This window comes from Emys orbicularis, chromosome 3 (genome assembly GCF_028017835.1).
Source record: "Emys orbicularis isolate rEmyOrb1 chromosome 3, rEmyOrb1.hap1, whole genome shotgun sequence".
Classification (NCBI taxonomy): Eukaryota; Metazoa; Chordata; order Testudines; family Emydidae; genus Emys; species Emys orbicularis.
Genome location: NC_088685.1, coordinates 150,653,319 through 150,669,488, shown reverse-complemented (window position 1 = coordinate 150,669,488; position 16,170 = coordinate 150,653,319). Strand labels below are relative to the sequence as shown.

The 16,170-nt window shown below is 49.9% G+C and overlaps 2 protein-coding genes across 3 annotated transcripts in view; one reads left to right on the top strand and one right to left on the bottom strand.

The window, feature by feature from the left end:
* The window catches only part of XPO5 (exportin 5), a 37,604-nt gene extending 30,373 nt beyond the window's left edge, over positions 1-7,231 (top strand). For both annotated transcript variants that reach the window (XM_065400750.1, XM_065400749.1), the window contains 7 exons: positions 51-145; positions 2,334-2,399; positions 3,036-3,118; positions 3,996-4,103; positions 4,315-4,452; positions 4,649-4,813; positions 5,435-7,231. In XM_065400750.1, coding sequence (XP_065256822.1) covers positions 51-145; positions 2,334-2,399; positions 3,036-3,118; positions 3,996-4,103; positions 4,315-4,452; positions 4,649-4,813; positions 5,435-5,578 — 799 coding nt within the window. In that variant the 3' untranslated portion in view covers positions 5,579-7,231. The remainder of the gene's footprint in view (positions 1-50; positions 146-2,333; positions 2,400-3,035; positions 3,119-3,995; positions 4,104-4,314; positions 4,453-4,648; positions 4,814-5,434) is intronic.
* A 1,435-nt stretch (positions 7,232-8,666) lies between these two features.
* Positions 8,667-15,764, bottom strand: POLR1C (RNA polymerase I and III subunit C). Its single transcript, XM_065400646.1, has 9 exons — positions 15,685-15,764; positions 15,423-15,494; positions 15,077-15,184; positions 13,810-13,942; positions 13,516-13,635; positions 13,060-13,212; positions 12,421-12,570; positions 11,726-11,842; positions 8,667-10,542 (listed from the first exon to the last, which is right to left on the bottom strand). Exons 1-9 carry the CDS (start codon positions 15,751-15,753, stop codon positions 10,424-10,426), a joined length of 1,041 nt encoding a protein of 346 aa, XP_065256718.1. The 5' UTR covers positions 15,754-15,764; the 3' UTR covers positions 8,667-10,423.
* Between the last annotated feature and the right edge of the window lie 406 nt (positions 15,765-16,170).

Sequence of the window (16,170 nt, the reverse complement as noted above, 5' to 3'; positions counted from 1 at the left end):
TGGTCTCACAGTGCTCCCCTAAACTTCCCCCCACCTTATTTTCTTATCAGCGAGGAGGACACAGCAGATGACAACCCTGAGTCCCAGGAGATGCTTGAGGAGCAGCTGATCAGGTTGCTGACCCGGGAAGTCATGGATCTTATCAGTAAGTGAAACAAGCTGGTTGCAGAATGTCACAGGGAGAGTCGTGCCCTGGGCAGGAACACGGGGATTGCCAGACTGCATCATATCTGTGGTGTAGTGGCCAGCAATGGAAGGCATATGTGTGATAAACTGCCCCCATGAAGGTCTCATCTAATCCCTAATTGAGATCAGTTTACACCCTGAAGCAGGAGGTTTATCTTCCTTCCAGTACATTTTTCTGTTAGCATTAACTATTAGAATTCTGAATATTCTTTGTATCCATGTAGGAGTCCAGCCCCTCTTTGAATCTTGCGGAATTGTTGATTGGTGTCTGAGGGGGTACATGGGATATGTTTCCTTGTGTGTGGGATCGGGGCAGGGGCGTTTGCCTGAGTGCATTGGCACCTTCAGGTGCAGAGTCAGGGGCCTGGCCTGATCATCATCTTACTGCCGGTGATCACATCACTTCTCCCTCTATGTGATGAGAACATCTCTCTCTTTCCTTGGCAGTTCCCTTTAGTTAGCTCTCAGGCTTTCAAACACCCCAATGCAGAGTTTGAGGAAATTTATTTCCACATAAGAATTACACGATGTCAGAGAGCCTGACCTTGTGATTCATTTCCTAATTAGCCTCACCCCCATCGGTTGCTGCACCCCAGCCAGGATCCTGGCACTGAATAAACTTGCTCCAGTGCCCTCTTCATTGCTCAGGATTTCTGAGACAGTCATGTACCCTGTGACCGGTTCCCCCCAGAGTGCCACCTGGAACTGGGGTGCCACTGAGCCCCCTGATCCACCAGTCTGGGCTCCCTCTCTCACTGTACTGCTGTGACAGCTGCAGCACCCTCCAGGCTTGAGCCTGCACTTTCCCCAGCATACATACAGGTAGGGACACACCCAGCTGCAGTTACATGCAGGCTATTTGACCAGCCTCTTCATGGGAAGGCTACAGCGAGGGCACCTCCCAGCTCCTCAGACATGCATCCCCTCTGGAGTATTACACCGTCTTGCGCTGCACAGGGAACTGTAGAGCGTAAGCTCATAAAATTCACCCCCTCCCTCAATGTTGAGAGGAATATGCAGCAGCCTCTTGCCCTTGAGTTATGATTCCCACACACTTGTTTAGATAAAGCAAAAATAAGTTTATTAACTACAGAAGATAGATTATAAATGAGAGCAAACAGCTCAAAGCAAATAAACAAAAAACGCAAACTAAACTTAATATACAAAATCGAGTGGATATGAATAGCAATTTCTCACCCTAAGAGATGATACAAGCAGGCTGCAGATTCTTAAGGGGCAAGTTGCACTTGCTTACAGCTTGGAATCCCCAGGTGTTTCATTCACAGGCTAAAAATCCCTTTAGCCTGGATCCAGCACTTCCCCCAGTTCAGTCTTTGTTCCTCAGGTGTTTCCAGGCATCTTCTTGTGTGGGGAGTGAAGAACACCAGATGATGTCACTCCCCACCTTATATAACTTTTGCATATGGCGGGAACCCTTTGTTTCAAAGCTTGGTCCCCAGACGAGTCTGGAAAAATACTGACATCCCAAGATGGAGTCCAGCATCATGTGGTCCGATCACAATTCCTTGTAGAGTCAGAGCAGCCATTTCTCGGGGGGTGTAACATTTTCAGAAAGGCTCCCCGGATGGGAGATAAGCTTCTCCTAAGGTCTATTGTTTTCCTAATGGCCCATTCCCCACCCACTGTCTAGAATGAAAGCATGTTGTCTAGTCGGCATTCCCCAGGTATAACTACATCTGAAATGCAGAGACATAGTCAATATTTATAACTTCAGATACAAAAATGATACATGCATACAAATAGGCTACTCGTATTCAGTAAATCATAACCTTTCCAATGACATCTCACATGACTGATCTTGCATAAAATACATCATAACTATGTCATAATCCTATCACAGTAATATCACTATGAAGAATGTGAGGTGCAGTGTCACAGTCCCCCTCTCCAGTCTGGTACTGCAGCGGGTTTGAGGAAGGAGATGCTGTGACCAAGACACTTGAACTTTCTGCCCCTTAGCCCAGTCTTTGGCCTCACTTCCCGGCTTTAATGTTGCATTTGGCGTTCCTCAGCCGTTGTGCAGGAGACAAAGTTTGGGGAGTGCTGGGGGAGAATGAGCAGGATGATCCGTGTAGGCTCTGTGCTGATGTCTCCCCCGCCCTCCTGACCTGTTCTTGTCTTTGCAGCTGTTTGCTGTGTTTCAAAGAAAGGCGCCGCTGAGCATAACAGCTCTGCTGTTGCAGATGGAGACGGTGAGTAAGTTGCCCTGCTGTATCTGCTCACCACTGCTGGGCATACAGACAGACCCTTCCCACCTTTAGGCTGGCTCTCATTTGAGGCTCTGCGCAGTGTCTGATCAGGGTCTCCAGCTCCGCCCTGGTGGAGCTCCTCTCTAGGGCTCAGGAGCCCAGTCAGAGCTTCCCATGCTGACTTTGCAGGTAACTCTGCAGGAACCCAAGCGCTGGGGAACTGTCTGTGATTCTTTGTCCTGTGATGCTGAGGCTTCCTCCTCCCAGTCCCCTCTCAGCTGGATCTTCCCTCTAGGATACAAGATGCCTTTTCCACCCCAGCATATGAAATAAGTCACCTGCTCCAACTGGTGTTCTCCAGTCCTTGTTGGCATGACTGGGACAGTGGAAGTTGACCCCAATGAACTGAGCTGGGGTGTCTGGTGAGAGAGGCTATCTGCATGGCCTCCATCCTAGCTGGGTGAGCTGTAGCTAGGGGGATGCTCTCACCCACACAGGCTAGCTTGGAGGTGTTTCTCTGGTGGGCTGAGGTGTCGACTCCAGAGTGTCGTCAAACTCTAGAACTAGAGTGAGCCTTGCTGGTGTAGCCCTTCCCAAGGGAAGATGGTGTTCACGCGGCTGCTTTTTCTCTGCTTGTAGATGATGAGATGATGTCCACAGACGTGACCCCACCTTCCAGTGCAGAGCTAACTGAGCTGGGCAAGAGTTTGATGAAGCAGGAGGTAAGAGAGTGGAGATGCTGGTGGCCTCTCCCGCTTTCTGTACCCTTTGTACTTTACTGTAGTCTGTCTGTGCTCCCAGTGCAGCTGTCTAGTCTGTGTAGCCCCTGAAACAAGAGCCCCCTGTAGCAGAGGGAAAGTCTGTTTTAAGGGCCTCACCAATCATCCTGGAAAGTGCTAAAGGGGGAGGTGGGAATAAGGATTCAGTATAACAGGCTTCTAGTGCATTTCAATCTGAGTTGATGTATGGTCCATGCTAGGAGTAAGTTCTTTCCTGTAGTGTTGCCTGCCTGGCCCTGCTCCCTTTCCTGGGCCCTGCCTTTCAAGAAGAACTACTTGCAGCAGCTGATTTTTCTGTAACATCTGCCCAAATTATCAGTTTTTGCTCAGGTCAGAGCAGAGGTGGGGGTGCTGGGAATTCTCTGCTCTGAGGCACTGGCACGATCCACTTTACTCTCCTCCCCACACTCAAACTCCTCCTCAGATATGCCTCAGAGTTCTTTGCACGACTCCAAAGCAGCAGCTGGTGAGTTCTTGGAGTGTTCTGGTGTTTGTTCCTGCCCACTTGCAACTGCCTGACACCTTGCTTCAGCAGAGACTGGCAAATAGGAGCAGACCCAGACTCTGTGGCACCTGCAGGCTGACCAGGTACATGCTGACCCTCACTCATGCACAGAGTGGAATGCAGTGCTGCCTTTGGGGATAGTCAGAGACTTGAGCATGCATCTTGCTTTTTGTTGGAGCATTAAGTAGGGTGCCTCTGTTAGGAAGATATCCCACCTGGATTCCTGTGAATGCACCCCTGTCAGGAACAAACCCTTCAGCCAAGCTGGGAAGTGCTTCCACTGACTCATTCTTTCCTCTGCCTTCCCCTTTCCAGGATGTCTGCACTGCTCTTCTGATCACGGCCTACAGATCCCTCTCCTGGAAGGACACCCTGTCCTGCCAAAGAACCACCACGCAGCTTTGCTGGCCATTGCTCAAACAGGTACTTTCCCTACAGGGGACCATTGGTGGAGGGGGCAGAAATGGAGGCTCTGGGTACTGATGGCTCCTTCCCTTCTGACCCCCTAACCTTCATGGACAGACTCCGACTTTGGTCTGGATGGGAGCTAGATGTTTCCTCCGACTGGACTGTCTGGAGCAGGCCTGGCTTGTGTTAGTATCTCGGTTCCATGCTGCTGTTGTCTCTCCCCTAGGTGCTCACAGGGAATCTGCTCCCTGACGCAGTGACCTGGTTCTTCACCGGCGTGCTGAAAGGGTTGCAGACACACGGACAGCATGATGGCTGCATGGCAGCTCTCGTCCACCTGGCTTTCCAGATCTATGAGGCTTTGGTAAGGAGCTGTGGGGGAAAAAGGAGGGAATCTTTATGGTGCCAGGTTTGATAGATAGTAATGAATGAACTAGTCCCAAGCCGAAGTGGGGAAGGGGTGGAGGAGGTAGCAGCCCCCTTCCTCTGTGCCATCAGGTGAAGGTGGAGGCTTCTGTGGTAGAACTTCTATTGATTGGCTTCTTCCCTTCTCCCTGTAGCGCCCCCGCTATGCTGAGCTGAAGGCAGTGATGGAACAGATCCCAGAAATCCAGAAGGAATCGTTGGAGCAGTTTGACTCCAAGCTTCTAAACCCAACTCTGCTGAAAGTGGCAGACAAGCGCCGGAAGGACAATTTCAAACGCCTCATTGCAGGCTGCATCGGGGTAGGCGACCGCAGAGCCCAGAGGAAACCTGTTTCCTCCCTGTGGACTGGGCTCCTGAATCCTGCAGAAACGGCCCTAGCCAGTCTGCGTCTCCCCTCAGCCCCTTTCCCTTGTCCAGCTCTCTGGTGCTGCTGGAATGTGGCTGCAGCACATCCATAGTGTTCGTGCTGCTCTGGCTCTCTTCAGCCTTGGCCTGGGTGAGATGGAACTGAGCACTCTGGGCACCTTGTGGGAGCTCTCCTAGCTGAAGGGCTGCTGGCACTCTGCGTACAGGGCTCCTGCAGAGAAGGTGTAAGCACCACTGGGCAGGGCCCATGGGTGGGTACAGAGCTTTAGCCAGGACAGTACCATTGGGGTAAGAAGCATTGGGCTCCAATTGACTATGTGGTCACAGTCAGGACCCCATTGTGGCAGTGTCACCTGCATTGGCATGTACTGCAGATGCCAGGCTACTCTCCTGGACACAGAAAAGATGGGGGACATGAACCGAGAGGTTGGAGCAAAGCATGGTACCTGAGCTGGGTAATGACTGCGACACACTTAGGTGATTCTGGGGTCCTTTGGCAGAGTGAGTCTGCAGGTGCAGTGACTAACCTAGGCCTGTCCCTCTGTCCCCTGCAGAAGCCTCTGGGAGAACAGTTCCGCAAAGAGGTTCACATCCGGAACCTCCCATCTCTCTTCAAAAAGGTGAAGTCGTCACTGGAGACAGACGTACTGGAGAACAACGAGGATGGAGAAGGCCTCACTGTGCTCTTTGAGCCCTGAGCTGGGGCATGTCAGCCACCCCCACCCCCACTTCATATTTTCTGTCTCCTCTTGTAGTAACCACATTAGAGTCCTCTTCTCACTCCTCCATGAGCATTTGCCTAAACAGAACCCCCACTGGTCTCATCCCCATACCTTTCCTGTGCGGGGATGCGCCCTGAGTTCGGACTTGATCAGCTTTCCCTGATTTTTCCCATCGGATTTGCAGCTTTAGGCTTCAGCTTGTGTGCAAGATGAGAGCTGAGCACATAGACTCCACTAGGTAGAGCCTCGTCATTTTGCAGCCTTGGGTCACTTGAACCCCACCTGCTTCTGGGCTAGTCCCTCAGGAGTTAGGTTTAATGGGAGAGGCAGAATGGTATCCCAGCGAAGATGGCACTCCCCAGCCTCACTCTGAAGGGAGGGAGCCAGGCTTCACCTGGGATGCATCACACTCCTGTTGTGCCCACCACTGGCAGTCCCCATCTGGCATCATCTCCAGTGTGACGACAGCAGAGGGCTTGTTTTCTGGTGAATCTCTTTCCCTCTCGGACTACTTGAAAGCAGCCCTAGTTTTCTCAGCTGTGATTGCTTTCCAGGCTGGAGGCTGCATGCTTGGGAGTGTTACAGTGCCCTAGAATCTCCCGGAGTCAGTGTTCTCAGTCTGATTTTTAAAACACTGTTCCTCTCTGGAAGGAGACAGACATCGTCGTATGTGTGCTCAGTAGAACTTACTCCACAAGGAACCAAATGGAAAGCTGGCTTAGCCTTATGCCAGTTTCTATCAAAAGCCCCTCAGGACTGGGGCAGGAATGTCACGCAGCATTCCTTGTGGACTGGAAAATGACAGATGCAGAGTATGGAAAATCTGGACCAGTCTGCCAAGAGCCTGTAAATCCTGAAGGGGATCAGCCCTCAGTGTTGCGTGGGGGTGACAGTGGGCCTGCATTCTGCTTTAGGGATATGCATTGTCCTGCATCACCGTTCTTCCTGAAATCTTGACCTCCTGTAGCCAGGGTTGAGGAAGACGGGGGTTAAATTCCTGATCTACCATTTTAGCAGAATAAGGAAATGTGGACTGATATTTGAACCCTTCTGTGCCCTGTTCTAGTGGCAGTGAGGGTGGTTTAGTCTCTGTTACTTGAGGAACAAGTGTTGTGGCAGGAGTTGGGCTCTGTAATGCAAATTGTATGGTGGGGGAAGGTTTTTATCCAAAATGAGCTTTTATGATTTGCCATCCAGGGTACTGCAAAAGAACAGAGAACTGAAACCAATGAGAAGTGTATTGACTAGGCTGGGGCCTAGACAAGGAGCAGAACAGAAATCTTAGGAGAATGGGGCTGGAAAGAACAGCAGGCCTCAGGAACGCAGTGTGACCATCCCTGTGGCCTGAGCCCACTCATCCTATTGCCCTTGTTACACAGTCCCTTCCACTCTTTGCCTCATAATCTTTTTACTTACTCCTGAGCTGAAGTGGCTCCTGGCCTCAGCAGAGGCTGGTTGTATTTATTGTGTTGTGGTATTTTTAACATTGTGACTTCATGCTAGAAACAAAGATTTTTTTTAATGGTTTTTAGAGCCTTCTTTTGTAGGAATATTAAATGCGAAGCTGTCTCTGGATTGGTTGTTAAACCTCTGAATGTCAGTAAAGGTATTTTGGTTTCATACCCAAGGTATCATGTCTGCCTTTATTCTGTGGTGGTCTCTTGTCCAAGTGATGATGAGGCGTCCATATTATGTATTTCTCCTCCCAACACCCATTTTTACTCCAGTGGCAAGTGTCTGACTCACAGCATTGAGGTTAATGTACTCTCTGGGCTGACTTGGATCATTAGCCATACAACATTTGTGTGAAGGTCAACTCAGAAGCTTAAGAACTGTAGTCTACATTTAAGGTATCTAGTTAAGGGGAAGGCATACATGACCTTTCAAGACCAACTGCTGCATTTAAAAAAGCCAGGAAAAGAGAAACTAAAGTTGCACCTAAACAAAATACTGCCTCTCATTCATGTAACCACTCCAACCTAACTCTGCCTCCAGTGCCATACAAGAATGTATCACCATCATGAAACAAAGTATTGCCTGGGATGGTTCATTTGTCTTTTGGAAGTGACTCCTGATTCTGAGCTATGGAAGCTAATTTCCATTGGGTGAGGTAGTCTAGCCCAGCGTTTTTCAAAGTTTGGGTCGCAACCTAGTACTGGGTCGCTCTGGTCAGCACCGCCAACCGGGATGTTAAAAGTCCCGTTGGCGGTGCTGCCCAGCTAAGGCAGGCTAGTGCCTACCTGCTCCAACACTGCGCTGCACCCCAGAAGCGGCCAGCAGCAGGGCCAGGGGGCTCTGTGTGCTGCCCCCACCCTGAGCACCAGCTCTGCACTCCCAGCCAATGGGAGCTGGGGTGGGGGGTGGTGCCTGTGGGCGAGAGCCACAGGGAGCCACTTGCGTGCCTCCCCCTAGGAGCCAGACCTGCTGCTGGCCCCTTCATGCGCAGCGCAGTCTGTGGTGCCAGAACAGGCAGGAAGCCTGCCTCTGCACCCCGGCTGCGCTGCTGCCTGGGAGCCACCGGAGGCAAGTCCGTTCCCCAGCCCTGAGGCCTTACACCCCCAGCCCCCTCCCACACACTGAACCCCTCATTTCCAGCCCCACCCCACAACCCTCTGACCCAGCCCTGAGCCCCTCCCAAACCCCTCATCCCCCAGCTCTGTTGGGTCACAAGCATCAACAATTTTCTTCAACTGGGTCCCCAAGAAAAAAGTTTGAAAACCACTGGCCTAGCCTGTGACCTGCATGAGGTCAGATTATATGATCACAGTGGTTCCTTTGCACCTTAAAAAAATCTATTAAAGTTGAACTGAAAATAAAACCATGAATAGGGAGGGGGCACAATGATATCTGCCACTGGTGTTACTTAGTTACACAGTAGGAATTTCCTCTTTTTAACTGCATAATTAAAAAAAAAAAACTATAGCCTGTATTGACTGTTAATCATTAAAACTGGAAAATATGAAGTGGGCTGTTCCCATATGTTTAAGTGATATGTAACATGCCTGCTTAGTTATGCACAAACATAGAGATATGAAAACAGATGCAGGAATGAGTCTTGCAAACATTTGGCTTTTGTACTAGTTTTATTAACAAGTGCAGCTGTGGGATTATACAGTTTAGGTGTCAGTTCATTTACTCTGAGGGGCAGAATGAAGGGTGTGATGATTATTTGAGTCAGTGTCTTGTTTTGTGAGATGCTCCCTAACTTTCAAGGTTTAGTAAAATGCTTAAATTACATACATGGACCCAGTCTTTCTTCCAGCTTTTATACTTTGCCTAGGATTTTCCTCACTTTAACACTCTCAATCAGGGACTGGAGAACAAAGGCATATGGGAGAGGGGAGCCATCTCTCCCACCCTTGTTCCCTTCAATAGCTAAAGGGTCACTTTTGGTTTGCAAACTGCTGGCCTGATTGACTTCACTATTGATAGAAAACTTCTTTCCACAGATAATAATTTTGCTAAACAACTGGGTTACAGTTTGGAATCCATCTCTGCAAGGAAGAGGGCTAGAGCCTTTTTTAAAAAATGGAAGTACAGGGCTCCAGCAGTCATCAGATGCCCTGTATTAAGCTCCTACTGTGATAACTTTAGAAACAGTAATTTACTAACTTCTGAAATCTCATTTTAACCACCTAAAGTTTTTTTTCCTACATGGGAAAAATTGGGCAGCCTTATTTTTGATGGTGGGAGACTGATATTCCTTTATTTTTGGTCACCTACTGAAGCCCATAAATAAAGAATAATACTTAGTTGCAACTAAGAAGGAAGCTGCTTGTGTATAGTGAACAAGCCCAGAGCCAGGGCTGCACACCCAGTCCAGTGTGATCCTTACTTGAGTATACTTTCCCTCATATGAGTTTCATTAGTTGTGATGAAATCTGCAGTTATACAGATCACATGCCTACTCCATAAGAACAGGCTAGTATCCTCTTCTAAAACTTTCTGCAGCTAGGCTTATATTAGGCCTGGAGCTGATTAAGAATGTTGAAAATCCAATTTAGTTTTTATTCTTCATGCTTTGTGCAGCTTGACCTAGAGCACATGCTCCGGTATAAGCAGTACTGCTTCAATTTTCACAGAGTAGACCCCATCTTAATAGAGATGGTCTTAGCATCTCTCTTCCCTTTAGTGATCAAATAACCACTGTAGCAAATACAGCAATGGCTTACCCTGGAGGGAAAAAAGGCAAGTGGCATTTTAGCCTCTCAACACTATAGCCCAGCTTTCGAAGCACTAGCTCAAGTGTTGCAGCACTAGCATTTTGATTGTTAATGAATTAAGTGGTGCCTCTTTCCACTTTCCTACCTAGAAAATCAAGCCACCCCCAGGCTAAATTGATGTAATGAAGTCTGACAAAACAGCCTCTACTTTATTAACAATTCCACACAATCTGCCTTTGCTTGAAGTTGGCTCTTCTCCTTAGCAAGGCTTCATTTAGAAGATCTAGGGCCTTCAGTAAGGCCCAGTGGCCAGTACAAGCCCCTGCTGTGCTTTACTGGCCCTCCGCTGCAGCTGCTGAAACCCATTAGAAAATGAGAGCCATAAGACATTCCTAGGCTCCTGCTAGTGCATGTACACAGCTGGAAGTGGAAGTGCTATCAGTCCTGAAACTGTTAACAGCATGCCTTCATTTCTAGTGTGTCCACCTGCTGGCTTACATACAGTACGGGGAATAGGTGATGGATGGTCCCATTGCTTGGTAACAGAAGGTCCCCTCCTGTTTACATAGGCTTGTGGGCTGGAAACAATCCCTGCAGATAAAGAGCCCGGGGCCAATAGAATCAGTCTCTGCTTCTCAAACATGGTGTCCTGAACTGCTCACTCCATGTGGTTGGAGTCCAACTCATCCAGGAACCGTCGACATTTCCCTATCAGCACTTTGATGGCTTCACTCACCAGCACATCTGGAGGCAGGACACCTGTAGACTCCACTGAGACTGGGGAAACAGAGACAAGGGTCAGCCCAGCTACTACCCAACATCAAATCCTCCGTGTTCATTAGTGACTTGGATAATGGAGTGGAGAGTATATTTACAAAATTTGCAGATGACACCAGGGGGAGGGGCTTTAAGCACTTATCTTGATTGAATTTCAATCCTGTCCTCCAAAGTATTACCCTTAGGAAGAAAAAAATCAAATGCACAACTACACAATGGGGAATAACTGGCTAGGTGATAGTACCACTGAAAAGGATGAGGGGTTAAAGTGGATCACAAATTCACAACTTGTGAACAGGGCTAATAATACACCCCAGACTAACAGGAATAGCCTATCTAAGAGAGGAGGTAACTATCCCGCTCTACTCGGCTTTGGTGACGCCTCGGTTGGAGTACGGAGTCTGATTTCAGGCACCACACTTCAGGAAAGATGTGGACAAAATGGAGAGTCCAGAGGAGAGCTACAAAAATAAAGAGGTTCAGAAAACATTGACCCATGAGGAAAGGTTAAAACTGGTCTTGTTTAGTCTTGAGAAAAGAAGACTGAGGGGGGACCTGACAACAGTCCTCAGAGATGTTAAGTGCTGTTATAAAAACAAGGATCAGTTCTCCACGTCCACTGAAGGTAGGACAAGAAGTAATGGGCTTAATTTGCAGCAAGAGATTTAGGTTAGATATAGTTAGAAAGTTTTTCCTAATAAGTGTAGTTAAGCTCTGGAATAAGCTTCCAAGGGAGGCTGTGGAATCCTCATAATTGGAAATTAAGAACAGGATGAACAAACACTGTCAGGGATGGTCTAGCTTTCCTTAGTCCTGCCTCCGTGCAAAGGGCTGGACTTGATCACTTCTTAAGGCCCATTCCACTTCTATGATTCTATGCTCCCCGCCACTCTGCCTACCCATGACTACAAGCAGACAGTAACCTGCACACAGTGACAAGTTAATCCATTGTGGGCAACAGTTCAGACACTGCAGGGTTTGCTTAGTACAGGGAGAAGGAAATGTGGATGCCTCCTGCCCCAAAGCGAAGCCCCCACGGGGCACCCACTGTAACATGAATGTATGAAAGGGTTGATCTTCTGCAGATGATGAAGAGGCTTAAAATAGCGTGATGACAAGTTTCTGCAGGGTGAGAAGCTAAGGAATGGACTGAAGTATCCAGCAGAAGAGACGGATTACTTACAGATGTAGTGATCTCGCACTCGTGCCAGGCGCACAAGGTTTTTCAGATCATCATGACGAAAGATCTCCCGGCTAAACGTGTCCATCCGAGCATTGGCCACTCTTGCCACCTTCTTCCCTGCAGGAGATACGGACAAATACACACACCCTCTCCATACTAGTGGACCAGCGATCTCCTTCCTGCCAGCACTGCACCCAAAACATGCAATTCTCCCCACCAGGAAAAGGCACTGAAGTCCTACACAAAAAACTTCCTTACTTCCAACACAAACTTCAGCAAGGCATAAGCCCGAAAAGGCAGCTCCAGCTCAAAAAGATAATGTGCATCCTGTCCAACATTAGGCGCAGGTCCACCTGAGGCCTCAAGACTGCTGGGAATGGCAAACTCACAGCCCACTGTTACAACAAAGCCTCATGGACAACTGAGCAGTACCTGCAGCTATAAAGACCAATAAAAGAGCTAAGTGGACAGGCATATCCTGCCCTGGCATCTCAGGGAGAAAACAGGGAGGCCTCAACCTCATCACATTTTTACACATGACAAACCCATTCATTTGTAGAGCCCAAACCCAGAACAGAGATTCAGGATTGAGGGCCATTGGGGGAATAGGCTCTGTTTGTACAATGCCTGGCTCTAGCCTGTACTCAGTCTCATCTCTGCAAATGCAGAGTCCCTGGGGTGGAGGTGGAAGGTACCTTTGATGTTCTGAATCTCAATAACTCCTGGGGAGAAGCACTTCTTCAGCGTCTCAGCTGCCTCCCCCTCGATGGGCTGCAGCAGAGTGATGTCAGGCAGCAGCCGGTAACTAGCTGTGGCCACTGGAGAAAACTTGGCATGGTCTTTACCTGAGGGAAAAGAGATAAGAAGTCAGGAGCATGTTGCAGCAACTCAGAGAGAGTAAGATCCCTCAGGGCTGCCATTACCATGGCTCTTCCCAGCCCAATTTACCCCAAGCAGGCCCTGACTGTACCATTGTGAAGAGGTAGCAAGACATCACAATCCAGTCTGACGCTGCACTGCTGCTTTGTGCAGCCAGGATGAAAGCCCAGTTTAGTTGCTGGATGATGTGGGGATTCATCCTAGGACTGCCTTGGGCTTCAAGTAAGGATAAGCAGCACCCACCTCCATTCAGAGTGCCCACTAATCCCCATTAGACAAGGTTAAGCTCTGAAGTGCTCCTTAATGCCTGCCATTTAAGACTGAGCCAAGCCACACTCAAGGTCCCACAGATCAGGGAAAAATTCTTATGACCCCATGCCCACTACACACACCATACCCCACCTGAAAGACCGATGCTTTCCATCTCGCTGCCCCACTGAGCACCCTTGACTCACCTATGCCTTTGACACAGTGCATGAGCACATCAATTTCCTGGCCAGGCCGCAACTGGGCAATAAGGATGTCATCATGAACAGGCCGCAAATTTGCATCTGGGAACAGGTCTGCTTGATTTCCCAGGGGCACCCACGTGATGTGTTTGCTGTACACTGTGGAGAGATGTACCACAGGTATCAGACCAAGCTGTCTTAGCACCAAGGGAGATGAGGCAACACTTATACAAGAGGTTGCTGATCCCAGCAGGGCAAGGAAAATACAACTATGAGGATTGGACCTTGCAAAAAGGAAGTTTCATAGAGGGAAGGGATCAGTTTTCTTCATGCCAGGGGGAGGGAACGGGGAGGGGAAGAGAGGAGTTCTCTTTCTGGTAGAGGTAGAGCTCACTGGGGTCAACAAAGTCCCTATCCACTTGGGGAAGGGGAGAGTTTACTTCCAGAGCAGAATAGTTTTACCTTTGTGATTAATGTAGAGCTCATTGGGGTCAGATGACTCCTTGGCTGAGTGAGGGTTCCGGCTGCATTTGATTTTCAGCTGGAACTGCAGCGTGTCAATTTCTGTGCCTTCCTCATCACCTACAAAGGGATGGGGAAAGCAGAATGAGTCCTGCCTGGACTATCTCCCCACTGACTAGATTCCCACTCCCTCCTGGAACTGCAGATTTACTCAATCCATCTGGCACTGGTTTCACTTCGGAGCAGCCTCCAATATTTCCATTTATCATAGGATTCCCCTGCACAGACTCTCACCTTGGTTCTTATATTCAAAGAGGCGTGGGTCTGCTCGGATGGGGATGAGGCCCAAGCGATGGGCCAGGATCTCATCCTGCACGATGGACGTGTTGTTGTACACAAAGACCTTCTCTACAGCCATCGTCGGCACCTGAGGGAGAAGGAGACAGAGCAAATCAGTACCCCAGCCATGTGCTATTTGCTAACCACCATTCCCTAATACCCAGCCAGAAATTTTCTTGCTCCACCCCCACCCTCTTTGGAGTCTGATTAACTCTTGCTCTTCACAGACACCATTACCAAAGGAGGGATCCTGTATCTTCTCTCTTCTACTCACTTGAGTGTTACCATTGATTTTAATAGGATTTGCATTACCCCATATGAGCAGTTGTAGAACTTGGCCCTGTGCTTGGGGGACAGATCTGTGCATAGGATCTTGGGGGGGCTGTTTAACAGCTACTAGCAGCTGGACTACACTTATCATCCCAGAAAATGCAACAGCTTCTGCTGATGGTCTCTTATACGCCCCCCTAAGCTCTCCTAGCTTACAGAAGGACTGTTTGCCTCTCTCAGGAGCAGAGCCTATACATTGTGAGCTTGGCAGTCCATGGAATATCCTCACTGCACTTCGAGCCTATTCTCCACCCCACTGAGTTTGGGGCTTCTGTCTTCTCTATACCTGAGTCACAATCTCGCCTTTCCCAGGAGCTAGGTCTCACTTCCTGACAGTCCTAGGAGCTAGCACCCTGGCCAGCCTCCCTTGAGACTTCTTTACCAGTCAACACAATAATAACAGGAGTACTTGTGGCACCTTAGAGACTAACAAATTTATTAGAGCATAAGCTTTCGTGGGCTACAACCCACTTCTTCGGATGCATATAGAGTGAAACATATATTGAGGAGATATATATACACACATACAGAGAGCATGAACAGGTGGGGTATATATATCTCCTCAATATATGTTTCACTCTATATGCATCCGAAGAAGTGGGTTGTAGCCCACGAAAGCTTATGCTCTAATAAATTTGTGAGTCACTAAGGTGCCACAAGTACTCCTGTTATTTTTGCGGATACAGACTAACACGGCTGCTACTCTGAAACCAGTCAACACAATGTAGCTTCTGGGCAAAGAACAAGAAGGTTGGGATAAATTTTTGTCCATCCCAAAGCAGCTCAACATTAGCCAGGACTAGCAGTGAGAAACAGATATGACAGGATTTGATGGGGCTAGCAGTGGCTCAGATAGCCCTGGCATGAAGGTCCAGAAGCCCCTGTTGGGTACCTCAGCGAGCAGGATACGCCGGAAGGCATTGGCGATGGCTGCGTCGATCCCCACCATGTCGAACTCCAGCGTCTTCTCATCCATGTGGATCACGTCCACCCGGAAATTCTGCAGGGCAGACGCAAGGGGGCAGAGTCACTGGGGGTCCCCAGCTCCGGGGCAGGGGGCTCAGCCTTGCCAGCTGCTGCCAGGTGACCAGGCAGCCTAGGGCCTGTCCCTTAGCCAGGCACTGCATAGCCAGGCCCGGGGTCACCTGCCATGGGCGGCAGAGACCAGCCACGGGAGACCCCAATTCACCCCGCTCAGCTCCCCCCTCTCCCGCTCAGGGCCCCCAGCGGCTTCTCACCTTCTCGAACTTGGCCTGGTCCCAAGCGTCGTCGTACCCGGGGTAGTTGCCGGGAAAGTCCGTGGTGTGAACCTGGAGCGAAGCAGAGAGCAGGTGCTGGGCGGGGCCGGGTCCCAGGGGCCGATACCGCTACCGGACCCGGGACCTCCCGTGCCCCCCCAACCCCCCCAACCCCCGCTCACCCAGAGCGTGGCCCGCGCGCCCTCCCGTTAGACCCGCCCCCTGCCCGGGAGTGAGGCTCCCCCCGACCCAACTCACTCACGTTGCGGACCCCGAACTCCCCAAGTATCACGCGGCTCCGCATCTCCTCCACGCTGCCGCGCGCCGCCATATTCCGTTCGCACCCCTGGCACGTGACACAGTAACAGGAATGCTCTTCACTGCACGTCCCCGCCTCTCGGTCACGTGATACGGGCTTAGGCTTTTCTTCCCCTTTGACGGCGCTGACGTAGTGCGCCGACTTGGTCTTCACCATATTGGGTGTGGCTCTGTCATGGGAAACAGACACTGCTACTACCGCGTACTTGTAGGCGTTAGCAGTTAGGCTGGGTGCGCGCTGTCTGGATGGCAGGGCACAGCCCGCACCCTTCTCCCAGGCGCCCCTTCACGCTCGCTTTTTCTGCCTCAACCAAGATGGCGTCGCGGCCAGGCCGCTATTACGAAATGTCGCGAGAGCAAAGGAGCGTCCACGTCCTCGGCCAGAGTGGCTGATGTCCGGGTCCGTCACGTCCGGGTCCAGACTAGGCTT

Coding starts and splice junctions, on each gene's coding strand:
- POLR1C (XM_065400646.1), bottom strand. CDS start 15,753: ATGGCGGCGCGCGGCAGCGTGGAGGAGATGCGGAGCCGCGTGATACTT. Junction 15,495..15,684: donor GGGAGTTCGGGGTCCGCAAC/GTGAGTGAGTTG, acceptor GCTTCGCTCCAG/GTTCACACCACGGACTTTCC. Junction 15,185..15,422: donor ACCAGGCCAAGTTCGAGAAG/GTGAGAAGCCGC, acceptor TCTGCCCTGCAG/AATTTCCGGGTGGACGTGAT.